The 24,714-nt window shown below is 62.7% G+C and overlaps 2 protein-coding genes across 12 annotated transcripts in view; one reads left to right on the forward strand and one right to left on the reverse strand.

Moving 5' to 3' along the window:
- The window catches only part of QTGAL (queuosine-tRNA galactosyltransferase), a 47,782-nt gene extending 38,445 nt beyond the window's left edge, over nt 1–9,337 (forward strand). For 8 of the 10 annotated variants that reach the window (XM_039859269.1, XM_039859266.1, XM_039859271.1 and 5 more), the window contains 5 exons: nt 1,216–1,351; nt 1,432–1,500; nt 1,795–1,869; nt 7,293–7,393; nt 8,070–9,337. In XM_039859269.1, the coding sequence (XP_039715203.1) occupies nt 1,216–1,351; nt 1,432–1,500; nt 1,795–1,869; nt 7,293–7,373 (361 nt within the window). In that variant the 3' untranslated portion in view covers nt 7,374–7,393; nt 8,070–9,337. The remainder of the gene's footprint in view (nt 1–1,215; nt 1,352–1,431; nt 1,501–1,794; nt 1,870–7,292; nt 7,394–8,069) is intronic. The other 2 variants (XM_039859267.1, XM_039859268.1) reach the window with 2 other exon arrangements.
- A 710-nt stretch (nt 9,338–10,047) lies between these two features.
- Nucleotides 10,048–24,714, reverse strand: part of TBCD (tubulin folding cofactor D) — a 124,782-nt gene continuing 110,115 nt past the window's right edge. For both annotated transcript variants that reach the window (XM_039859263.1, XM_039859264.1), the window contains 12 exons: nt 24,271–24,362; nt 23,573–23,713; nt 20,760–20,843; nt 20,169–20,336; nt 19,962–20,100; nt 18,357–18,478; nt 16,709–16,786; nt 15,275–15,364; nt 14,836–14,923; nt 14,522–14,631; nt 13,466–13,550; nt 10,048–10,295 (listed from right to left, as the gene is read on the reverse strand). In XM_039859263.1, the coding sequence (XP_039715197.1) occupies nt 10,281–10,295; nt 13,466–13,550; nt 14,522–14,631; nt 14,836–14,923; nt 15,275–15,364; nt 16,709–16,786; nt 18,357–18,478; nt 19,962–20,100; nt 20,169–20,336; nt 20,760–20,843; nt 23,573–23,713; nt 24,271–24,362 (1,212 nt within the window). In that variant the 3' untranslated portion in view covers nt 10,048–10,280. The remainder of the gene's footprint in view (nt 10,296–13,465; nt 13,551–14,521; nt 14,632–14,835; nt 14,924–15,274; nt 15,365–16,708; nt 16,787–18,356; nt 18,479–19,961; nt 20,101–20,168; nt 20,337–20,759; nt 20,844–23,572; nt 23,714–24,270; nt 24,363–24,714) is intronic.

Consider the following 24,714-nt stretch of genomic DNA (forward strand, 5'->3'; position numbering starts at 1 on the left):
AGGGGGACTTCAGATGTGACACCTGCCGTGGCCGTCTCCCCTCGCTTGTGGTCAATGAGCGAGCTGACCCACATGTGCAGCCCACCGCTCGTCCTCAGGGATGGCTTCCTCTCTCGGCGACGCTGTGAGTTGTGGCTGGGCATCCGTGAAGTGTCAGGAGCTCGGGGTGCATTCCCTGTGCTCTGCACGTGAAGTGCCACATGGCCGAGGTTGAGAGTTAGCATCGTCACAGGCCCTGCCCCCACATCGTGGCCACCCAGTATGGCTGTGATCGAGTATGCAGGATAAAGTGGGCGGCCGCCCAGCCATCAGAACCTGCCCAACAGAAAGAGTGCCCCACCTGGCCGAGCCTGGGAGCTGCTCCCTCGGGGTGCCCTGTTGGTCACCCGGTGACACACCAGGCAGGGCTGGGGGCAGTGGTGGGCTGTGGGGATGCGCCCTGGGCACATAGCTGTCAGCGGGGCGAGTCGGCCTGTCTCAGGAAGGACTGAGGTGGGGCCTATGGAAGGTGCTTCCTGTGTCACCTGTGGTTCACGAGATGGTGTGCAGCCCGCTCTCGGCGCAAAGGCTTCTCTGGGGAGGACCCTGGTCAGTTAGGTCCACTGTGCCCCAGAAACCCCCAACCGTCCAGGTTCCTAGGCTGTAGGCTCACGTCTGTCTGCGCTAAACTGCAACGGCTCACACATGGCCTCCCTACCCAGCTGGGGGCTTGGCAGTGACAGGCCACCTGGGCCAGGCCTGGCCTCCAGGTCTGCGTGCGGCACAGGCCATGGAAGGGCCCCGCCTGGAGAAGACCCCCACCATTTGGGCGACTTCCCAGGACACGGAACCTTGTGGCCAGGGGGGTGGCCAGGCCCTTCGGCCTGTGTTTACCTAATGTCAGGGCGGCCACGTCTCCTTGGGTTCCCTAGGGCCTGTGCTCAGGGTCCGCACGTCCTGTGCGTGTGGACATGAGAACAGCACATCTCAGGGTCCCCGTGGGGCCGTGAGGGGGACGAGGTGGTGCGACCTTGGCCTTGTCGCTCCGGGCTCACTGCATGCTGCGCATTCCATCAGCTTCTGGGCCGCTGCGTGCCGGCAGCCGAGGTGACAAGGACCAGAGAACATGGAATGGGTGACAGGCCTGAGGGGACGGACTTGGGGGACGAGAACAGAGGGGTCAGGGATGACGGTTTGGGGCTGGAGCCCACCCACTGTGTCATGCCTTCCCCACAGGACCACCATCTGGAGCCACCGAGTCCGCTTCCTGGAAGAATGGGCCCTGCCACGCTGGGCCACCTTCACCATCTGGAACGCTGGCCGACAGGGCCGCCGCCTCTACCGCAGCCTGACGCCGGGAGCACGGGCCAAGGTGCAGCTCAGCCCCCCATCCCCCGCCCCACCCCACCCCCATAGCACTGTCCCCGAGGTTGGCTTTCGTACCCTCTCCAGGTGGTTGCATTCTGTGATGTGGATGAGAATAAGATCAAGAAGGGCTTCTACTGCTACGAGGACTCCAAGGTGTGTGGCCAGGAGCCGGGGACCTGGTCCCCAACGGGGGCCACCTGCAGGATGCCATCCTGGGCCGTGGGTGTGACGGTGCCCGGGCCCTTCCTCCTGGAAAGGCCACTGGGCCCACCTGTCTTCCCGCTCCCAAGTCCGGGCCCATTCATGATGGGAATGTGACTGGGTGGGGGTGACAGATGCCAGATCCAGTCCCAGGCAGCTGTGACCTGGGCCCCCGTCCGAGTGCTGCAGGGGTGCAGGTGGCACGTGCCCACCGTGACCGTGCGCCGTGGCCGCCTCATTCCTCAGGAAAGGCCCAAGCCCCGGGTACCCATTGTGCACTTCCGAGATGCCCGGCCACCCTTCGTCATCTGCGTGAAGCTGGTGAGTCTGGTCTACAGCGTGGGCTCCACGGCCGTGTGGCTGAGACCAGGCCCAGGTCATGGGCGGGGGGGGGGATCCATCTGACACGGGGCTGCAATTGTCCACTTCCTTGTCTTAGGCCAGCACTGGTCTCGTGTCCACCAGGAGGCCATGGGCTAGGGTGGGAGGTGGTGACTGCCGCTGTTGGGGGAGCCGTGGTAACAGTCACTTCCAGGCAGGCCAAGGGCCACCCAGGGTGTCGAACGACAGGTGGCCATGCACCCTCATAAAACTGGCTGCATTTCTGTAAAAGCAGCACTTTTGGGGACATGCCAAGTGCTAGATGTTCATGGGATGCGTGTCAGGACCCGGTGTAGACAAGAAGCTCCCGTGAGAGCCGCAGGGGAGAAGCAGTCACCATGAGGCCCTTGGCCAGGCACCCAGTGACAGCTGTCCTGTCTGTCCTGTGCGTGGCCGCAGGGGCACAGTGCCCAGGCTGCTGAGCCTTTTTCTCGGCTTCGCTGTGTGTTGGGGTCCCACAGTGAGGCTCTGGATCCCCTTGTCTCTCACCCGTGGGGCTGGGTCGTTGAAGGCACTCACTGTCTGGTAATGTGCCACCGTCGTGTTCCCCTGATAAAATCTGTCGTTGGGCCCTGGGTGGTTTACAGTCTGGTGATAGGGACAGCGCAGCTGTGACGTTCTTGTGACTGAGCAGACATGAAGGGGCTCTGGCCCTCAGCAGGTCTCGGAAGATGCCCCCCCACACCAGGTGACGTGGTGACCCGTGGGCTGGGCCCAGCCCCACCCGCAAGCAGGCTTGCTCCGGACCCTGCTGCTCGGCCACTGTCCTGCCGACTTCAGGAGCCCCTTGGTCGCTCAGCGTGTGGCCAGCGCTTTCTCGCAGCTGCGACGTGTTTCTGGGTTTGCTGCACGTGTCAGTTTTCACGTTTAGGAAGCTTCCGCGTGGTCAGAAGGACGGACTCTCACTCGTGTGTGTATGTACACGTGTGTGCGTGTGCAGTGCCACCTTCCATGTGAGTCCCTGAGCCACCCCAGTGATGGGGGCCAGGTCCGCCTAGGTGGGGTGGAACTGTGCCACAAAGGGTCCTTGAGAGGGGACAGTGCTTGGTGGGTGATCAGGGCCCCGTGCTGTGCTGTCGGGGGACTTGGGAGAGGACACAGAGACGGACACAGGCCGCTGGTCCCGATAGCTTCCAGCGATGAGGGAGGTCGGACCAGAGCCCAGTAACCAGGGCGCCCAGCCAGGGGCCTTCCTGGGGGGCAGCGGTGTTTGCGGGAGGGAGGCGGATGGGTGTCCAGTTAGTAGCAGACAGGAGGTGACCAGGATGTGCCTTCCTGCCCCCACTGCACGTGGTGCCGCACACCACGCCCTGTGCTCGGGGACCCTGTGGCCCCATAGTCCCACAGTGCGGCTCCACCTGCCTCCTGGCCAGGCCTCCGAGGACGTCTGTGTGTGCAGCGGGACCAGGACAAGCGGGCGGGGTGGAGGAGGGGGCGTCCCTCTGCGTCAGTGGTGGCTCTTGTGGGCCCCAGTCCCCATCTGCACTGACTGGCATTTCTCAGAGCGGCTCATCACCGTGTACGCGGTGGCCCCAGCCCTCTGAGGGCTGTGCTGGGGCCGGCCCGGCCATGTCCTGATGCAGGATGTCACCCTCACTAGGCCTGGGCTCAGACGTTTGGCACAGCGGCCACCCCCTGCCATGCTGGGTTTTGTTGTGTGACCTTTGCCAGCTGCAACCTGTGTTATTCAGCTGTTTCCACAGAACCAGTCACCACAAACTCAGCCAAAAACCACACATTTATTGCCCTGTTTATGTGGGTCAAAAACTCAGACACTGCAGGTGGGTCCTCAGCTTCGGGGTGTCAGGGAGCTGCATCATGGGGCAGGTCAGCAGGCTGCCATCCCGGTCACCCACTGTCCCTGGTGGGTCCAGAGCACCCGTACTCACCTGTTTCTTGCAAATTCTTCTAGAAGTAGCCAACGCAGACACAAGTGTGTGTGACTTTTTTAAATAGCAACATATTATATTTTTTTTCTGTATTTTGCTTTTTTCACATAATAGTTGTCTTGGAGATTATTCCATATAAATCCATCAGCACCACCTAACTCCGTATGTTTTTATTAAGGAAACTTTCTAGCGGGTCCAGCCGTGTTACCATGGCAACCATGCACCCACCTTGGGCCGGCTGTGTCCTGCAGCTCCCCCACTCGGTATTGAGGCAAATTCTAGCCCATATTCTACCCCATGACATCACTGCCACACCCAAAAGCTCCAGAAGTCCCTGAGGTGGTGAAGTCCTCCACTGCTTATAAGTACGGTTGATCTCACTAGCTGGCGTGTTGGAACCCATTAAGTTCCGTGTGGGGCACAGACGTGACCTTTGTGTCTCCTTTCTTACAATTGGTTGAAGAAGGCTCTTGGTGGCCGTTTGTCCAATGTGTGTCTCCCCGGGAGACAGGAAGCGGGCGGCTCTGGCCAGGAGTGGCCGCTGTCACTGTCCCCTGCTTCTGCTGTCGACGGGAAGGGCTCTGTGAGGAGGGGCTCTGGGGAATTCGTGCGCCTCGTCTGCAAACACCTGCGTCCCAGTCGATGGATGTTTATACATTACAGTCCAGTTGCTGACCAATCGCCTTCAGGCCATTCTCTGCTGTTTAGATAATGCCGCATCTCACGTACATGTGATTTGTCCAGACGGCTGCACAAGTGGCTGCTGGTCAGAGCCAGTTACTTTTTGATCCCACTGTCCTGGAGGCTGTCCACTTTGTGTTCCCAGCAGGGACCCGTCTCCAGCAGTGACACCGAATCCACCCCTTTGCAGGTCACAGGTGAAAAGCAGCAGGTCAGGTCTGTGCTGGGGGCGGGAGGGCCCTCGCACTTAGAGTAAACCGGCCTTTTGGTAAACCGGCCTTTTCATCAGCCCCTTTTCTACTGGCCCATCAGTATCTTTCTTCATGGAATAAGAACAAACCTATGTCCGTGATACATGTTGCAAATTTTGTCATTTGACTAAATTGATATTTTGCAATTTAGAGACAATCAAAAATTTTTTTCATAGCTTTAGGGGTTTTATCTATATTCTAAGAGTGATTGCTCATGGTGAGATTTTTAAAAACTTTTTCCAAGTCTGCTTCTTGGACTTGTATTTTTTTCATTATACCTTTGATACAACTGGAATTTTGTTACAAAAATTAAAGTAGGAATCCACACTTTCCTTTCTGTTTGGATACTCAGCTGTCCCAACGTCCTTCGCCCTTCGGTGAGCAGTCTGTTTCTTTCCCGCAGTGACGTGCTGTCTTCGCTTGCTGGCTATGAGCAGGCATGTGTCCCCTGGACACTTGGTCTCTTCCCACTGACCTGCCCACTCAAAAACCAGCACCGTGTACTGCAGTTTTGCGACGTTTACTGCTCAGTAAGGCTTGTCTGTCTTCGTTGTTTTCAGAAACTTTCTCACATTTTTCTTCTTTGAAAAACTTGTTCATCTTGAACTCTTAACACATTTAGGAAATAACTGCTTTCGTCGATAAAGTTTTATTAGAGCAGATGGCGTCGTGACCACAAACCCAGAAATATTTACCATCTGGCCTTTGAAGAAAAGCTCTGCAAACGTCACTTTCTGCACGTGCCGCACGAGCTCACACGGGCTGCCGTCCAGGGCGAGGAGATCTAGCCCGGGCAGCAGCCACCCAGCACTGTCCTCAGTGTGGTGACACGTATGCACTCAAAACCATACGGTTTAACCCCACCTCCTCTGTAACCCCTGTGAATGCGATCTTGTGTCCTCTAGGGGCTGGTCTCCATGTCATGACTGTGAAGCCGGCTATCCGTTCTGGTTGGCATTTTGGCGTTGAGCTGTGACTGTCACGCTAGCTTGGCCTTTGGGAGCCGGGTCCCAGGCTCTACCGTGACATCCTGATGCCTGCCTCCCCTCTCTCTGGGAGTGGCTGTGTCCTCACTAGATGACAGCCAGCAAAGAGGCTGGGCTGGGGCCACGCCCAGAGGCAGGGTGGGTCCTAGGCGGCACAGGCTCACCCCTGGATGGTCGGAGTTGGTCCCCGTTTGGGGACACGGTGCACTCTGTGCTTTGACACGCGTCTGAGTACCGACCAGCCGAGAGCCTTCCTGTGTCACCAGGTGTGGGTTTCCTCATCTGTGGGACCTCTGTGTGGCGAGTGTACGTCCCACTGTCGGAGTTACGGGTCCGTCTGGCCTTCCCCTCCCTCGGTGGGCCCCGTCAGTTCATAGAAGCATCTGACTGTAATGGAGTCTGACGATGACAGGCCCGCCTTCCCGCTGGCCCCTGTGCAAGCCCCGGGCCACCAGCCGTCATTAGTGATCTCTGGGCCAGACTCGGGGCTCGAGCCCAGGAGTGTTTGCCGTGAAGCCTCAGGAGCAGGGAGAAGGGGGCGAGGAGGGAAAGGAGGCAGAGGGCAGCATGTGGGGACTTCAGGTGTTTTCCAGGTGGAGTGGTTTCATTTCAACACTCGGTACAACACCCAGTAGTCAGGGCGGTGAGACAAGTGATGGCCCAGGCCAAGGGCGTGTGTGGCCGGCCGACTTCCGCGTTGGGCCCAAGGACAGACGGACACCCAAGGGGGACGAACATGATGGCCAAGCAGCACTGGGACCTCCGCGAGGGCCAAGGATGCGCCTGGCATGCCGGCTGCCTCTGGGAGCCAAGCTGCCGAGGCAGTGGGGCCGGGGTGGCAGGCCCTGGGGTGAGGGACGGGCCAGGAGCCCACTGGTGTCCCCAAACCTGCGTGGCCTATGCAAGGGGACAGGGCTGGGGTGAAATGTCCTCACCAAAGCCACCACCAGTCAATGCACGGGCCATGCTGGTTCAGGGACTTGCCCCCAAGTCCTGCACCAACCCTGGAACCAGCTCAGGGACCTGGTCAGGTCACATGTCGGTTCTGGATGGCCTGCCTCCTGGGTCCTGACCGTCCTCACAGGGTCTCAGTCCTCTCTCCAAAGCAAGGACGGTTGAGGGGGGAGCTCCGTCAGCAGCCGACTGTGGAGTGGTGGTTCGTGTCCCCTGCATAAGTGGGGGCGGGGCCTGCCAGGGCTCCAAGGCCAGTCAGGAGGGGACCTGGATCTGCCCCGTTTACAAAGGGGCCAGCAGAGGGGACTGTCCAGAATCTCATCTCCTTCCTCAAGCCCCCGTGGTGGGTCAGCTGCCTTCTATTGGGAGGAGCTGGGCCAGGCTGAGCGAGGACACCTCAGAGGACCCATCTGCACCCCCCATTCAGTGACCAACAGGACATGGTTGCTAACTGCCTGCAGTTTCCCTTTCTGGCCTTGTCTCCTTCCAGGACCGCCCCCCGCCGCCCCGTCTTAGCAGTGGAGCAGTCCACAGTGGACACTTGACAGGTGGCCAGGGGGCCTCAGGCTGGGATTGAGGTGGACCTGCCCTTCTTCCCGCAGGACCTCACAGGGGGTGCATTCGAGGACAACCTGCAGTCTCTGAACCTGCGGGAGGGCCGGGACTTCCTGCACTTCAGCTGACGGCCAGCGGCCATGCCCAGGTACGCGCGGCCCCCTGGGACGTGGGACCGTCCTGCTGTGACGGGAGTGAGGACCCGTAGGGAAGACAGCTCCTTGGGCCCCTGGGAACGTGCAGGTGGGGGTGGGGCCCAGAGGCAGCGCACTGCGTTGTGTGTGTGGCCAGCCCTGTGGCTGGCGGGTGCGCTAGCGTGTTCTTGCTGGGGTGACGTTCACGCTGTGCACTGTGGCCCACGCTGACCCGCGTATGTAGCATGCACACGCCACACAGGCTGAGACCCAGGTTGGCTCCTTTGCCCTCGTGTGTCACCCACCCCATCCTCTGCTCCACGAGCTGGCGTTGGGCTGGCTCAGTGCCCCCCGGAGGTGGCCTGCGCCACGTCCAGTGCTGTGGGCTACGCGTCCATCTCGGGTCAGTGCCGTAGACACAAGACCATGCAAAGTGGGGTGGAGGCTGTGAGCCCAGCTTGTGGGGCAGGGGCTCGGGCAGCAGAGGACGGCCTCGCAGTGCGCAGGGGCTCGTGTGCTGGCCAGGCCGTGGGGGCCTGAGCAGCAGCCCCGCGTTCTCGGCCCTTCGTGCCGCTGTCTGCTTCTGCACCTGGGGACCGCTGCCTCTCAGCAGACAGGGACACTCACATCACAGCGGTCAGGCACTCTGCTGCCCCTCGACTCGGCCTCCATGTCCCTGTCACTCTTCAGGTCATTTCTGCAGGTCTTCCAGGCCCTCTTCAGCTGTGTCCACGTGGTGGTTCACACCCTTCAGCACTTTCCCCGACTCTTGGCCACTTCCACAGGTGAGCACCTATCAAGTCTTCGTGGACCTGACTCTGCTGCGTGTGGCCGGTGACGCCCATTTCCGTGAAGTCCGTCCCTTCCATCCTCTGTGGGAACCGGCCGCGCCCCTCCCCTGGCTGGCGCTCTTTCCGCCTGCTGTGCGGACGCTGGTCGGTGGCCAGTTTCCCCGGCGTGCACAGGAGGGTCTGCGGACGACGTGGCAGTGCATGTCCCTGGGGGCCTTCTCCCCACGTGACACAGAAGTGCCCTGCCCACCCTCTGTGGGCCTGGTCCCCACTCACCTGGTGCTGCGGGTGGGTACCGTGCCCACCGCTGCCACCCAACCAGCCCAGTGGGACTGCGTGCGCTGCTTCGCATCTGGCGGTGGGTGTGCACGTGGCCCACCAGCAGAGCTCACTCCTCCCCGCCGTGTCCGCCCCGCCGCACGTCCCAGAACCACCCAGAGGCCCCATCCCAGAACCACCCAGAGGCCACCTGCGTCCTCGTGCTTCCTGGCACTCAGGTCTCTGCGGTGGCACATGTGCCTGCCTGCTGTCTGCTGCTGGCGACAGTGTACATCACAAGCACGTGGGGCCCCCTCCAAACCATCAGCAACACTCGGGTGGACCCAGCAACCACAGCTGCATGAAGTGGGTGCTCGCAGGCACTGCTTTGACCAGTGGGGTGACCAGCGGGGGTCTGATGTGGCTGAGGCGAGCAGAGGCTGCTGGACACTGTCTGCTGACCAATGGATCGACTGTTTTCCTTGAGCTGCAGAGTCAGAACAGCATTGAAACGAACTGTCACGACACAGTGTCATCGGCAGGTCTGCTGTTTCCATGTTTCAAAAGGCCGTTTCTCTGGAATCGTTTATTAATCACACTAAAAACAGTTCATTCTATTTCTCCTCAGAAGGTGCTTGAGTGGTTTTCTGCAGACAAGGTCCAGATGCTGCTCTGCAGGCTGTGTCCCCTCCCCGACCTGCTGTGTGTCCCTGTACCTGGTGGGCATGAGAGTGGAACCTTGTAGTGTGGCCTCACGTGGTCTGAGGCTGGTCACCTAGGACCCCGCACTGAGTGACATCTGCCAGTCGAGAGGTCTGGCTGACCTTCCGTCTGAAATAGAAAACTCCCTGCATGTTTTCAGGCTTAAATGAAATAAAAGTGAAGCCATGCAGTTAAAGCCTCACGAAACACACGAAAAGCTGTCTCTTTCGGGGGGTTAAAGTTGTTTGCCACCAGGTCCAGCACATCCAGTGGCTCGGCCCAAGCAGGAAAGATCGACTAGTGGAGGCAGCAGCAAAGTGCACGTGTCCTGCACGCACAACCCGAGGGCAGGACATGGCTGACCAGGCACACCGTCAGTCCAGGGCTCCTGGTCCCCAGACAGCATGCCGACGCCGTCCCCTCGGATGAATGCCCCGCTGGCATTCCACACGCGCCTGGCCACAGCTCTCCGGCACGCAGACCCACAAATGTGGGGACGGCTTTCTCTGCTCTAGACCCACGCGGGCAGTGCGTGAGACATGCGTGAGAGCCACACGCTGGCCAGGAACAGGCACCACCGAGGCGCGGTGGCTTCCCTGCCCTCGAAGCCTCTGACATTTTAACGTAAGTCTAAGAGCACATCACTGGCCGGGCCATGCTGACCAAGGCCTGTAGTGGACACTGTCTCCACAACAGCACAGCACACGGGAGGCTGCAGACGGCCCATCCCAGGCCTCATCCCCACCCCAGGCCACCCCCCGACCCAGTATGGGCAGGCAGCGGCAGAGCAGCAGGGAACCCATGACCCCCCCAGCCTCCAGCCTACTCCCCGCACAAAGCTGTCCCGGGGCAGCTGGCCCCACCAGTCACCCTCACTCCAGACGGTGTCAGACACAGACACACACACAGACACAGACTGCTCAGCACATGACTTTATAAGGCACGGGCCTGCATTTGACTGGATAAGAAAGCAGCTCATCGCCCCAGATCACTAGAGTGCAGGACACGTGTGGGGAAAAAGCCGCATCCACGGTGACAAGCGCCGAGTCTCTCAGCATACGTCCTGGCCAAGGCTACGCCCAGGGTTTCTGTGCTGACCGCCGTTGGCTGCTCCTCCCCGCTGGGCAGGGCTCAGCTCCTAGGATTGGCCTCAGCAGGCAGCAGGCTGCAGAGGACACATGACAGAGTCAAGCCAGGTGGCCCCATCTCCTACAGGACACGTCCCAGGGGCCCTGTGCTAACACAGTCTACACAGCGCTTCAGTTGGAGGTTCTGTACTGGTCTAACTTCACCTGTCCGTGTGCACGTTTCCTCGTAAAAACGCAAAAGCGTGTTCACGTGGGGAGCTGACGCTGCATTTGGCCCTGACACAAGAAACAGGGTGGTCACGTGCTCAGGCAGCCATCTCCGCCCCTCACAGTGTCACCGGGGGTGCTGAACAGATCAGCACCTGCCCTGCACCTGGAGGAGCATCTACAGGGTAGACCCCGGAACAGCACCAGGAGGGGAATGGAAAGTCCCTCAGAAGTCACCGCTGGTGCCCACAGGAGAGGACTCACGGGTGAGCAGGGCACAGAGGAGGGCTGGTGGGAGGCAGGCCAAGAACGAACACAAGTCCCCCGGCCAGCGGCTCTGTGCCCGGCCCTCGGGGACGTAGGTCACAGGGCCCCACAGCCAGAGCACGGGGAAGACGGCACCTCAGAAACCAGAGCAGCAGGGAGATGGCGGCAAGGGCTTGGCGGGCCGCGCAGTGACACAGGACACCTTGAATCAATCCAAATGCAGACAGGTGAGGAAGGGGACGAGCGGTAGAGTCAGAAAAGAACAGGAAAATGGGTAGGAGCCTGGATGACCCCACGTCACATGAAACGTGAGTGGACACTCCAGTGAAAGGTCGTTAACCTGGATAGACAGGGATCAGACCTAAGCAGTCGTTGACGAGGCCCGTGCGAACACGACCCCACAGCAGCTGACGGCAATAGGAAAACACGGACCACGTGGACACAAGCAAGGGCCCAGGGTGGCCACGCCACCAACACAGGACGTCGGCACAAAGCACAAATGCAGACAAAGCCCAGTGTTGCAAGTGAGGGCCACCCGCCAGGACGGCGTCAGGCACCCGGTGACAGAGATCCAGGGCGTCACAGAAGGTGAGGACGAGAACAGGACAGAGGAGTGTGGCCTGGCAGGAAAAGGCTGTGCTCAAGGTCTCATCATAGCTGAGGTCACCCCCGCACCTGGGGGGCAGATGCAGCCAAGTACGAACTGGCCTGAGAGCAAGGGACTGGGCACTGCATCCTGAGGGCACTCACTCTGGGGAGGGAGGGGAGGGGACAGTCACCACCAGGCCGTCTCCAGCACAGAGACCTCCTCTCCCCTCCAGCTGGACTACAGGGAGCGAGTGGCTCGGAGCTCCACGAGGTGGCCAGGGAAGGAAGCAGCGCTGACCGAGCCACATAAGACCCAGGCCCACCGGGGGTCAGTTCACAGGATGCCCCCCCACCAACAGCGCTCCGGCATCATGACCGGGGTCCAGCTGCAAGACACATTCCAAAGAGGATGACGCAAGGACTTCAAGACACAAAGACAAGGGTGCAGGAGAACACACGGGTCCCCAGAGTCAGGGACCAGGACAGAAGTCAAAGGTCTGGAAACTGCAGCTGCAAATACTGAACAGAGCGGCTCCCAGACAAACACAAAGCTTCACACACGTGGGACTGGATGCCAAGGGCTTCAGCGGGCAGGTGGACCCGAGCAAATACAGACGGCCCGTGTCAGCTGAACTGGAAACCCTAAGAAAGGACGGAAGGAAGGGCTCAAGACTGGACGCTGGCAGAGATGACAATGCCTTTGCTAGGCTCCCAAGACCAGACACAGCCCAGGAAAAGGTCAGTGAGCACGGACATGGGCCAGCGGAGACTCCGCAGGTCGAAACGCAGAGAGGAAAGGAGAGGACAGGCGAGGACTTGAGATGACCACACAAAGATGGGCCACGTGTCTCCCCACGAGGCGTGAAGCACTCAGCATCCCTGAATAGCTGGGAGAGGCGGCACATTCACGGTCAGACACGTCACTTCTCACCAGTGACCTCCAGGTGCACCAAGCAGCCTTAGCCAAGTGCCTGGCGCTTCACTGTGCAAGTGACGAGCCAACGCCACAGGTGTTACGGGGACCCACAGGGCCACGGAGAGTCAAGACAACCTCGAAGAAAGTGAAACCAGCGAACCAGGACAGCTCAGTGTCGTGACCCGTCCTGAGATCCACACTTGTCTCTAGGACACGTGACCCACTCCTGTCACTGATGGACAAGGGACCCACAGGGCGTGGAAACTCCCGAGGGCCGCCGTGTGGGCGCTGCGCTGACTTAGGACAGTGGTGATGGCACTGCCAGAGTGGACCAGCCAGCTGTGCGTGTGGAGAACACGCCCGCTGACCCCTCAGGCCCTGAGAGCCCAATGCCAGGTGGGCTGCGCAGCTCTTGGGCAAGGGGGGGACCACAGAGAACCCTGGCGTCGCCAAGCGTCTCAAACGCAGTCCACAGGACAATGGGGGAGGGCAGGGCTGGACGGTGGGGCTGCCGCCTGGGCCGGAAGCCATCTGAGCCTACAGCGTGTGCACACCACCACCGAGGACATCCACGTGGCACCAATGGCCTGGAAACGCAGAGAATGCAACCCATCATGTCCAGCATGACCCTGGGAATGCACATGGCCAGCCCCTCTGCGGACGCGCCTCCCTGGAGTCCAGGCTCGTGTGGCGGCCCCACGGCAGAGCTGGTGTGGGCTGCGTGGGTGCGCAGTGACCAGCACCCACTCTGCAGAGGACTTCTTCCTCCACAAAGCTCAGCCTCTGCAGGGCCGGAGTTCAAAGCCGGCCTCTCCAGTGTGAGGGGACAGCCCATGGGGACAAGGACGAGAATGTGGGGGCGAGGCAGAGGATCTGCTTGGTCCCCAGCAATCACAGTGCATGCTGCTGTGACCGCCACCTGGGCTGCTGCAGAACCCACGGGCTGAGCCCGACCGTCCGCCAAGTGCACATGGGACTTGGGTCTCCTGCTGACCGCCCGGGACAGGGAGCGGGCCCCGCGGTCACGACGCACGCACCGTCGATGAGGCGGCTCCGTGGGCAGACACCAGCAGCCCCAGGAGGCCCTGTGTGCTGACGGTCCCCAGGTGCACGTGTGTCCAAGGAAGTGGCCGTGGGGACACTCAGAAGCAGCAGACTGGGCACGAGGGGTCTGTTCACCGCACTAGGGAACGCACGTCAGAGCTGGGTCAATGCTGGCACCTCCGACCGCCACAGTGGCGATGGCCCCAGGTGTCCCCGTGCACTTACCTTGGGGACCAGCTGGGGTCTGGGCACTCCCAGGAGGTCGCATAGGCGGTTCCTCTGGCTTCTCACGAGCGGGAGCTCCGCATCCCTGGGGAAGGGGTGTGAGTGGCGTCAGGCCCAAGGAAGTCTGGAACTGCTACAGCGGCCGGGACCCCGAACCCGCAGTGGCCCCGGCATGTGTGGGAACCTCAAGGCACCAGGCCCCCCAGCTCAGGTGGGGCTCTGCCCAGGGCTTTGTGCCTGCCCTTCCTGCACTGCAGGGGCTCAGCCCCAGGCCCAGGGGCCGAGAGGGCCGCGGAGGGGCGGGGACCACCTGCTCAGGTGCACGGGCTGACTCTCAGCACGTGGGCTGCTTTATAAGTTTTGATTTTAAATGTGTTTATTGTGTTCACTGAAGATAAGTTGAATTTAGCAACACCATGCAGAAATACTGGGGCTTTTTCTCGTGTAATAAACAGCATTTTCAAATTCTCTTAAGTTTTTTTTTTAAACAGAGAGGAATGAAGTTACGAGGAACGAGGCCCAGACATGGAGCGGGAAAGGTGGACCAGGAGCCCTGGGCACAGGGGGCTCGGGCCCCTCCTCGTTCACGGTCCTTTCTCAGCCGAACGTGTCAGAACCTGATGCAGCGCGTGCCCCTGCACCACTGTGAGGTGACAACCCAACAGGAAGTGTGTCCTGCGTCAGCTACTGGTTCGCTCAAGGAAAAGCCAGTCTCATTTCAGCCCTGGCCCATGTGGGTTGGGAGGACCCACCTCCGCACAGAGACGATAGCGTCCCAGGGGCACCCCCACCCCCAGGCCAGGCTGCCCCGCGCCTCTGCAGGGAGGGAGTGACCTACGCTCCAGGACAGGGACACGCAGGTGACGAGGGAGGCTCCACTCCAACCACCACTGCCCCGGGTGACCCCAGTGCTGAGGTGGGGCCAGCTGGCAGCCTCACCTTCCTCTCCCCCCTGGGGGCGTGGGGAACTGTGGGGACAGGAGGGGGAACAGCGACAGGCTTGGGACGCCCCTGTCCCCCGCGGACCTGCACGGAGAACAGGAAGGGCCCACTCACCAGGCCGTGCCGCCGAGCACAGCCACGACCTCGTCCAGGACGTCGGCATCCACGGCGTCGCTGTACGTGAGCACCATCTCGTACAGCTGGCTCGCTGTGGTCTTGCGGACCTGGACCGGACAGTGTTGATGGGCAGCAGAGGAGCCCCCGCCCCCACTCAGATCCGGGGTCCACTCTGCGGCCCCCACCCAAGCACCAGGACAGCCAGCACCGGCGTCCGGACCCGGGCACCAGCACGTCATGTTGGGGAACCCCGGGCGGGCTGCTGGCCACACTGGTGTCCCTGCACGCCGGGAGCCCTGGGTGGCACTCACCACAGGGAATGGGTGGCAGAGCAGCAGGAGCAGCTGCAGCAGCACCTTCTTCCGCACGCCGCCCGGGAACTGCACCATCTCACAGAACCTGCGGGGCCGGTGGGCGTCAGTGGGCCCCGGCCACTGGCCAGCACCATGGCAACCCTGGGTTCAGCGTCCACGCCCACTGCCAACTGAAGCGTCCAGACCACTCGCCCAGCTGTCCCGACTGCCAGTGTCGGGAGCTGGGCAGCTTCAGGGGACGCTCGCCCGTGGGACATGCCCTCCCTGTAGACCAGGACACAGGAGCCCTCGATGGCCAGCGGCTTATCCACGATCGGTCTCCACTGACACCAGGACACACGACCGTTCGCGGCCTCGGTGAGGTCACACTAACGCTGCGTCTGGCAGCCCCACCGGCCGTCCCGCCCGGCACTCTCAGTGGTTATTTGGGACTCACACAGCCACGCTGGACCGCAGCTTCTGGACGTCCTTGGACTTCCTGATCTCCTCCTTACAGAGCGCGAGCAGCCGCACGCAGAAGGGGTGGCTGCAAGAGAGGTGTGGGGTGCTGGCGTGAGCTTCCAGGGGCAGCTCGTGCCTGCAGCTTGAAACCTGATGACCAGAAGGCCACGTCCCTCAGGGATGCTGTGCCAGGTCACCTGGACGGGTTCCTCGACAGGCGTAGCAGGGGACAGACCCAGCTTTCCACCAGCCCTCGGGGCCCCGCAGGGCAGGGGGCACCCCCACTACATACCCCGGTGGCTGGCCCCCATCACGCAGCAGCAAGTGCCTGGCCTAGTGTGTGCTGTGACTCCACCAGGCTCCACGCAGGATCAAAGGAGGGTCAGGGAGTGGAGGGTCAGGGAGTCGAGGGACCGGCACACACATCCCGCCCCCTGCCCCCGACTCTGCACTCAGAGGCTGAGCGGCCAGTCAGCTGAGCATAAGGCCAAGGCAGCAAGGTCAGCGACATGGACACACTCCTCATCTGTGGTGCCACGACCACAGGCTCCACTGACCCTGCCCCAGGCCAGTTCTGGACGCAGCATGGGCTGAGACACGTCAGCCCAAGTGACGCTGTGCCCCTCTTCCCTCGGGTGACCCTGGATATTGGGGGGTGGGCCTAAATTCATCTCGCTGGAACCCTGGGCAGAGACACAGGACAGACTCTCCACCACGGACGGAAGCGACGACTGCACTGGTCACTGCCATTTCAAGGTCTGACAGCAACTCCCTTGACCAAAAATGGTCCTGTGGCCATTCTCCTGTTGTCTTGGGATAAAAGGGACTTCAGACCTCTCACCTCGCTGTCACCTCTGTCCCCGAGGTCCCGCCCCACCCCTGCTGCCCCGTCACTCAGTGGTCTGTGTGTGAGACTCCGGCCCCCACCCCTCCCTGAGCTTGGCTCTTTCCAGCTTCACCCCACAACTCACTGAAACGCCTGTCAGAAACCAAATGACCATCATGTCACTCCCCTTGCCCTGCGTGACTGCTCGGCACGTAGCACGGATGGCACCACTGTGACGCGCTCCCAACTCAGCCCACTTCCTGTGGCTGTGCTGTCCCTCTGCTCCCTGTCGTCCTGGCAACGGGTCCCTCCCAGTCTACCTCCCTTCCCCGGTTACCTGTCTGCTGCCCCGTCCACAACTGGCCCGGCCGCCAGGCCCCTGTCCCCTGCTCTACCTCTCACCTGCACAGCTGGTGCCACAGATGGACTCCCCCGAACTGGCCCCTCCTATCCCCCTACCGCCCAGCCCCAGCCTCACGGGGGCCTTCACTGTGCATGACCCTGAACACTGGAAGAGGCCCCCCGATTCTGCCCTGGGTCTGATCAGGGTCTCCTGACGAGGCCAGTGGCAAGTTAAGCAGCAAAAGCAGCGAACACACTCACTCGTTCTCTGTGGTGAGGATGGCAAAGCAGCCATTAGCCAGCATCTGGTCCAGCGTCTTCAGCAGTGGCACGGACACCCTGCGGGCAGAGGATATGCTGTGAGACCCAGGTGCCGCCACATGGGAGGGAGGGAGGACCGGGACGCGCGGAGCGGGGAAAGCCACATCGTGATGACGTCGAGTCCCCGAGATGGCCCAGTCACGGCCACGGGGGAGAGCTGCAGAGAATGGGGAGCCAGTTGCCAGTCACACGGAAACACAAAGGACCAAGAAAGGCCACAAGCGCCACGGGAGGGAAGAGCCGGAAGGGGACACGGCCCCACTTCCAACACGACAGTGAACAGGTCAGAGCGGACGAGTTCCAGCAAGTTCACACGGCCACAGCCTCTGACAGGTGTGCGGGCAACTCCGGGGCTGGAGCGACTGACGGGGGCAGGCGAGGGGCGGGGGGGGGCAGAATGACCAGCGTGGCGACAGCTTGCTCCACGACGTGCGAGAAAACCCAGAAGTGAGCAGCAAGGAGGGAGTGAACATCAGGCAAAAACATCCAGACAGGTCGGTGCACAGGACGCCCCGACAGCCGGTGAGCCCCGAGAAGGTGCCCGCACCCCAGTCAGGACGGAAATGCACAGAAAGCCACAGCACGTCGCCATACCCCGTGGGAACGGCAACGGTGACAGGGCTGACCCGGCAGGGACTGCAGGCTGGGTGCGGACATGGGCGCCTGAGCCACGCAGATGGTGTCGGCAGAAACGTAAGCAGTGCGACCACCGTGGACGACAGTTGGCAGTTTTTGAAATAAATACTCGCCCACCACAGGGCCGAGCCAGCGCACCCCTGGCAGCCACCCCAGAGGAGGACGAGCGACGTCCACGCAGCCTGGACGCGAACGCCTGTCAGGGCTCCATTCGTAGCGGCCTCAGCTGGGAACAGCCCGGTGCCCTCACGGGCGAGCAGAGCCCGTGGCACGACCCGCAGCACAGCGCTCGGCGGCGCAGGCGGTGACTCCGTCAGCACGCGGACCCCAGGACCAGACCCGAGCATGGGCCCCGGCGCAAGCCACTGGACCAGGTGGCAGAGCGGGAGCACCGCAATCGCCCAAGGCAGGGCGTGGCGGGGTCAGGGGGGCCGGGAACGAGGGGTGTGATGGGCTCATCTTCACTGTGCTGACAGCAGCCTGCCCTGCGTGTCACGGCACGTCACCCGCGCCTCCCTGGGAATGGCCACGGCCTGAGCCTCCGCTCGCCTGGAGCCGCGTGTGTGCCTCCCACGGCCACGGCTACCGAGGGCCTCAAGTGGGACCTGCGGCCACGCTGTTGTCCCGCTGCCTGGAGCCCGCCGAGAACTGAATCAACAACGACCCTCGGGGCTGCAGCAAACGTCCCTGCTCTGAGCCCGGGGCCTGGGGTCCGCGCTCCGCCCTCAGGGACGAGCAGCGACGCTGCAGGCCAGCTCGCCCAGCGCTCACCCGAGGTCGGGTCGAGTGCAATGTGTCGGGGAGCCCCACCTCGGGGGGCACCACGGGCACGCTGCCACCGTCACCTTTCCTTCTGACGTGCACAGCCCCCTCGCCCTGTCTCAGTCTGTATCCTCACCTGTGCCCACCCCGCCCCGAGGCCCTGGGGCTGAGCACCAGAACCACTGCTGACCTGTCATTGAGAAGGTTGTCCTCGAAGACCCGCAGGAGGGTGCCACCGAAGTCCTCCAGGGCCCGTGGGTCCTCCTGAATGCCCCGCACGTGAGCAAACAGGCTCTGTGTAGAGTGCCGGACCTGTGAGAGAGACGTCCTTGTGGCACGGAGCTGCCGCCTGTCCCGATGGAGACTGAGCCACGGCATGGGGGTCTACGGCGCCCAGCCAGGCTGCGCACACGGGGGGCACCATGCACGCGCCTGGCAGGGAGGCACAAACGTGCACGGCGACCTCAGCAGACACGGCCGACAGCGTCCACTGGAAGTAGGACAATACCAGACCCTGGCGTCGTGAGCAGACGCTCTGAAGCCCTCCCACTCCACGCTTGAGCAGACCGGGGCACCTGGGCTCAGGCCATCCCACAGATACCACACGAGGAACAGAAGGGAGGGACGCACAGCCAGGCCCGGAGACCCCGCCATGCATGACCTGCACGGGGGCAGCTAGAGCTGCGAGCTGCAAGCATCCAGGGTCACCCTGAGGCTGGACGCCAGCCCCGTGAGCTGGCAGGGAGAGAGGTGTGGCCAGGGAACTGACCGGCTGCTGCAGGAGCCAGAGCAAAGCAGGAGCAGCTGCCCTCAGGAGACCGAGCCCAGTCACGGAGCCACTGGGCAGGTTGCGAGAGGGTCACAAAAGCATCAGTGCAGTTTCAGACCTGCCTCCTGCTGCAGACGCCAGACTTACAAGACACAGGACCCAGAGAACACCATGCGCTAATCCCCAAAGGAAAAACAGAGACGAGCACTCGGTGAAAAAGCAGGAGAAACAGATTTCAGGACGTCTGATGATGAAAACGTAACCATGAAACCAAATCCCCAGTGGGGGAGGGACAAGTGGCAGATATGACGGAGCTGCAGAGAGCACAGTTCCTGGAAAGGGGTCTGAGAGGCGGCTGGGCCGGAATGTGGACAAAAGCAGGGACAGGTGAGAGACACGCGGGATGGGGGCCGAGAACCCGGAGGCCGCGGAGCCAGAAACAGAGCCCCCGGCTGGACTCGTCAGAGCAGAGCAGTGGGACACTGAAGACAGTGAGAGGCACGGCCAGGTGTGGGGGGTGAAGACACGGGCGGGTGGCTCCACGTGGTCGGGTCCCGGTAAGAGCAAGCGGTGACAGCAGGTGACCAAGCAGCAGAGAGAGATGACAAGAGACGCAAACGAAACGCAGGCAGAGCGCGTGGCAGAGAAAAGGCCCCCGAGGAAGGCGCGAAGCGGCAGCTGGCAGGGGCGTCAGGCGGGGGCGCGAGGGGCGGGCGAGGCGGGCGGGACGCAGGTGCGGCGCGACGCTGGGCTCTGCGTGTTTCTGAACTTTCTGAGCTCCCACGTTCACGCGCGGGGCTGGCCCCGGCCCCACTTCCTCCGATTCCTCCGAGACGAAACTGACGAGGGAGGCGGCAGTGTGTGGGGCATGCGGCCCACCCTAGGCTCCCAGCTGGGAAGCGCCAGGCGCCACCTGTGCCCAGTAGATCATCCACATCATCCGCTGCCAGGCAGACGCCCACCCAACACGGCCTTTGTCCAGAAAACGCCGAGGGCCCGGGAGGAGGCGGGCGGGCACTCGCTCACCGTGGACTCCGTCAGGCCACCCACGGACACGACCAGCCCCAGCAGCACGTGGTAGCGGAAGGAGGGCAGCGCCAGCAGCCGGGTGATGCGGGGGAAGGCCTGGGCCGGCGCGTTCCAGTTCACAGACGCCACCTCGGACCTGCAAGACAGCCACAGCTGGAGGGAGCCTGCCGCCCGGCCGGGAACCATCCAACAGACCCCCAGTACCTGGGAAAGAGCTTCTCCAGGTCGCCCCGGTGCGGCACGTGGGGGACGATGGGGCCGGTGGGGCCGGCGGCGTGCAGCAGTGTCAGGAACACGTGAGTGGCGTGCGCACGGTACCGGTCGATCTTCTCGCTCGCCTGCTGGGCCAGGCAGCACATGACCCACTCGCAGCTGCAAAGCCAGAGCACACAGTGTTAGCACGGCTGCACCTGAGGGCACCTCGGCGTGCACACAGCCACGAGCCGTGAGGGCCCCCAGCACACTGACCTGGCACCCAGAAGCCTGGACATGAGGGCGGGAGACCGCAGTGAGCACAGACTGGGCCCAGGGACTGAGGAGGCAGAGGGCAGGGTGACGACAGACGGGGGAATGGCGGGGAGAGGGAGAAGCACGGGCGGGGGCTCCGCAGAGACCTCGGGGGACTGACAGGGGCCCACGGCTCCCAGGGGGAGGAAGCAGAGAAACGGGCCTGGCCGTGCCCCAACGGCTGTCCTCCCACTGGCCTGTGCCCCACGGGAGCCCTGGGCTGCGGTCAGGAGGCAGGGAGGGGACAGACCCTCTTCACGCACAGGGGGCCGGAGCAAGAATACTCACATGGGAGCCTCGATCAGCTCCGGCTGCTCCCTCCCCAACAGAAGCGTCACGTCCATCAGAGTGGTCATGGCGGCCTCGCGGACCCTGCGGGGACAAGGAGGGCCTGAGGGGACCGCCTCTCAGTGACAGGTGACCATCAGCCATGCGGAAAGGGCAAGTTTCAGAGACTGAACTGCGTGCTTCGGGGGGAACCTGTTTGTGATACAGCACGGGCAAGTGACGGCCTTTCCCTGGCAGTGTTTTCTCATGACATGTCCGACGAGGACGCAGGCTTAACACCCGGAAGCCAGGTCCCAGACACATCGCCCGCAGGGACAGCCCTGCCCTCCCATGGATGTCTAGCCCCCGGGTCCTGCTCCTCACGGGTGGACACACATAGCACAGCACCCACCACAGCTGCCAGGTGCTTCCCAGCCAGGACCACTGTCCACTCTGAGCAACCTGTCACAGTCACCCACGGAAGGGCACGACCTCACACAACGCGCAAAGCTGAGGTCACACTACGGCTCAGCTCCGGGGTGAAAGTGGAACGATGCACAGCCAGGCGGGACTCACTGGGCAGCAGGGACCACGGACGCCACAGCCCCGTGTCACCGGGGCCAGCAGGGACACCCACAGCTGGAGCAACCACCCTCCCGCCAAGGAGTGCCCGCCGCACACAGGAGCCGCACCTGAGTGTGGGGACAGGGGCACGAGCCTGCGGCTGACGCGAGTGGGAGGGGCTCAGACGCCAGGGTGTGGCCGCCAGCCAGCTGCTGCTGCGGACACAAGACTGGAGGCCACAGAGCGAGGGAGGACAGAGTGGCCCCCGTGGACCCTGCCTCTGTGGGCGCAGTACCCGCAGGGAGAGGCTGGGGGTCCCTCCCTGCACGATGCTCAAGCTCCGAATCCCAGAAGCTGGCAGCTGGGAGGGGGCTCGTGCAGGAGGAGCGACAGTTGGGCTAAGGGCTGGCCTGACCCTAGCCCTAAGGGCACATGGTGACCTGCCACACCAAACGGGCCTGACACCTGTGTGAGAAAACATCCCAAAGCCCCCAGTTGTGAACTCGCAATTTCTAGATTTAGTTAAAACGAAAATACTATAAAAAATAAGACCAAATGCTAAAATAAACGCTAAAGAATAAAAGCAAAAGGTACAAAAAAACAATGAAGAACACGAGAACCTTCTACGGAGAATGAGAATCTCTGGAAAAGCCCCTACACCGCCACACCGAGACCTGCCCTCTGCTTTCGAGGGTCCCAGGATGGGGCTCTGACCGGCACGTGGACACCTGTCAGCAAGGTGCACAGCGCCACCAGAGCCCGGGGCGCCTTCCTCCCCGCGTCACGAGCTCGACGGCAGCCACGGCAGCAGCTGAGACCGCAGTGAACCCTGCCACCCTCCCGTCTCAAACCGAGGTGGCGTCTGGGACAACCGGGGCCCCGAGAGCGGAGGAGCCTCTCGTCACACAGGAGCGCGGCTGGCTCCACAACGAGGCAGGATGGGGCCACGGCCCTGCGCCCAGACATGGCCCGCTGTGACCGAAGAGCCCCCGGCCCCGGAGGAGACGGGCCTGCGAGTGCGCGCAGCCTCCCGCATCGCACAGACGGCGGAAGCACGCACGGCCCCTGCAGGGTGGCCAGCGAGCCCCGGAGCGGCCTGTCCGGGGAGATGGGGCCGCAGAGCTATGCTGTCCTCAGGCCGGGGTGCCCCAAGTGCCCCATGCCACTGCCGCTGGGATGACCTGAGGTTCCTAGGTGACAGATGAGCCCCGCCTGCATCCACCCAAGGTCACGAGGCGCATGTGGGCCGAGCCCCAGACGCCAGACGAGCATGGAAAGGGACACAACCAGTGCGGCGAGGGGGACACTCCGGACGGAAGAGAACAAGGTGGACAGGCCAGCAGACGCAGTGAAGGAGCGAAGACCCAACTGGAACCCTCCCCACGAAACCGTGAAGGCAGAGGCCCCCCGGACGACACGGTGCCAGGCCAGGGCACCATGGAGCCTGAGCTGCGCTGCCCGCACCCACCGGGGAGCCGCAGGTGCCCAGAGCAGGCTGTCCGTGCAGATGCAGGTCCCCGACGAGGTGACGGAAAGACGTGTGGAACGAAGCAAACGATGGCCGGAACTAGCTACACATGGAACGACGAGCTCCCGCACGCCTCATCCCACTGGGCTCTGACGAAACCTCGCTCGCTTCCATCACCAGAGAGGGACCGTCCGCACGCCACGGCAGCCCCGCCACACGCCGTGCTTTACGCAGTTAGTGCGTCTCCGAGAAGGAGCGCCAGGGACAACCGCCGAGAGCCGGGTGCTTCTGACACAAGCTGGAGGGGCCTCCCGGGCCCTCCCACCAGCGGCCATGGGGTGCTCCTGGTGGCAGGTGGGGGCCTCCTGAACAGCAAGGCTGCGGAGAGCGGCCCACACCCCTCCACTGACAGCCGTCCTATGGGGGTCCCCGGGGAACCGGTCAGCTCAAGCCCTTCTCCCAGACTGAAATCTGTGGCCTGTGGCTGGACTCTGCAGGGCCCCCCATACGCCCCACCCCCCCAGCGGCTGGGGGCCTTGGCACTACGTGGCCGAGCCGGGACCAGGACAGGGAGGCAGGGCCGGGACGCCATGAAGCGCGTTTCCTTCGGTAAAGACTGAAACGTGCACACGCGAGACCCTGGCCCACAGGACATGCTGCTCTCCCGAGAGTGAAGGGACCAGGAAGGACAGCGATGGGAGGGGGCCCGGGCTAAAGCGATGCTGAACGTGGGGCCACAGGCAGCAAAGGGCGCGCCGCCTCCGACCTGGGGGTACCAAGACGCGGAGGGAGCCGGCCTCACCACGCGCCCACGTCCCCACGGCTGTCGGTGGTGTAGTCTCCCAGGCAGCCCAGCAGCGTGCAGTAGATCTGCGGGACGTTGGCTCTGCACACGACCTCGTCCGGGGTGCCCTCCGCGCTCACACCGACGGTCTGGCAAACCCTGGAATTGAAAGTGCGAACAGCTCACGACCAGTCCCGTCCGAATGGCCCCCGCGTCCCCACATGCGCCTTTCCTGACGGACACACATGGGACCCTCAGCCGCAGTGCGGTCCCAGCGTGCCTCCCGGTGACAGGCTGAGCACGTTTTCTCGTGTCTACCGCTCGAAAGACACGAGTCCCTGCAGCTCTTTGCCCTGGCGAGACGGGGACGGTGACAGTGCACGGGAAGGCTCGTGGGCTCCGGTGCGCTCTCGGGGAGAGAGAAAAAAGGGCGTCCAACGTGCGCGTTGTGACAAGGACAGTGGCCACCCTCACGCGTCCCTTCCTCCTCCCCCGCCCCGGTCCAGCTCCCCACAGAGAAGTGACGACATGGCTGGCCCACAGGCGCTGTGTCTGGGAGGAACCGCTAATGAGCCCCTAGGGCCAGGTGTGTCTTCTCAGAAGGAACTAGAGAAAAGGGTTGCCTCTCAGCAGACGCGCCGCCCGACCCGCGAACCCTGGCCTCAGGGTTGGGAGGCTGGAGGGCGCAGTGAATGGGGGGACATGGGCGGACTCACCTGGAGATGGCCTTCAAGGCGTCCCTCCTGGACTCGGCAAAGCTCACGTCCTCAGGGGAAATCTGGGTGACAGCTCCTAAGCCTGTTAGGACCTGGAAAGCCACGGCGGTCATCAGCGGCCCATCGGCCAAGATGACTGTATTGTCCACGCGGTGGAGCTTTGGCTCAGTGTCCAGGCGGGAAGGGTACTCGCAGGGGGTGCGGGCTCCATCACTTCATCCTGGATGAGGCCTGCACCCCAGAGCCACCTAGCCATTCCCACGAGGCTGACGATGAGCCTGCGCCCCCTCTGCTTGCGCTTGCACGGGGAGCTGGTGGCAGAGGATGCGTCTTCAGCCTCCACAGTACAAACAGCAGAGTCTGGGCAGGCGGCCCATCACACGCGGGCTCTGCAGTGCGCATGGCCACTCCAAGTCCCGTCCAGGGCAGAGCTCTGCCCTGCCC

Source organism: Pteropus medius, unplaced genomic scaffold (genome assembly GCF_902729225.1).
Source record: "Pteropus medius unplaced genomic scaffold, Ma_sr-lr_union100, whole genome shotgun sequence".
NCBI lineage: Eukaryota > Metazoa > Chordata > Mammalia > Chiroptera > Pteropodidae > Pteropus > Pteropus medius.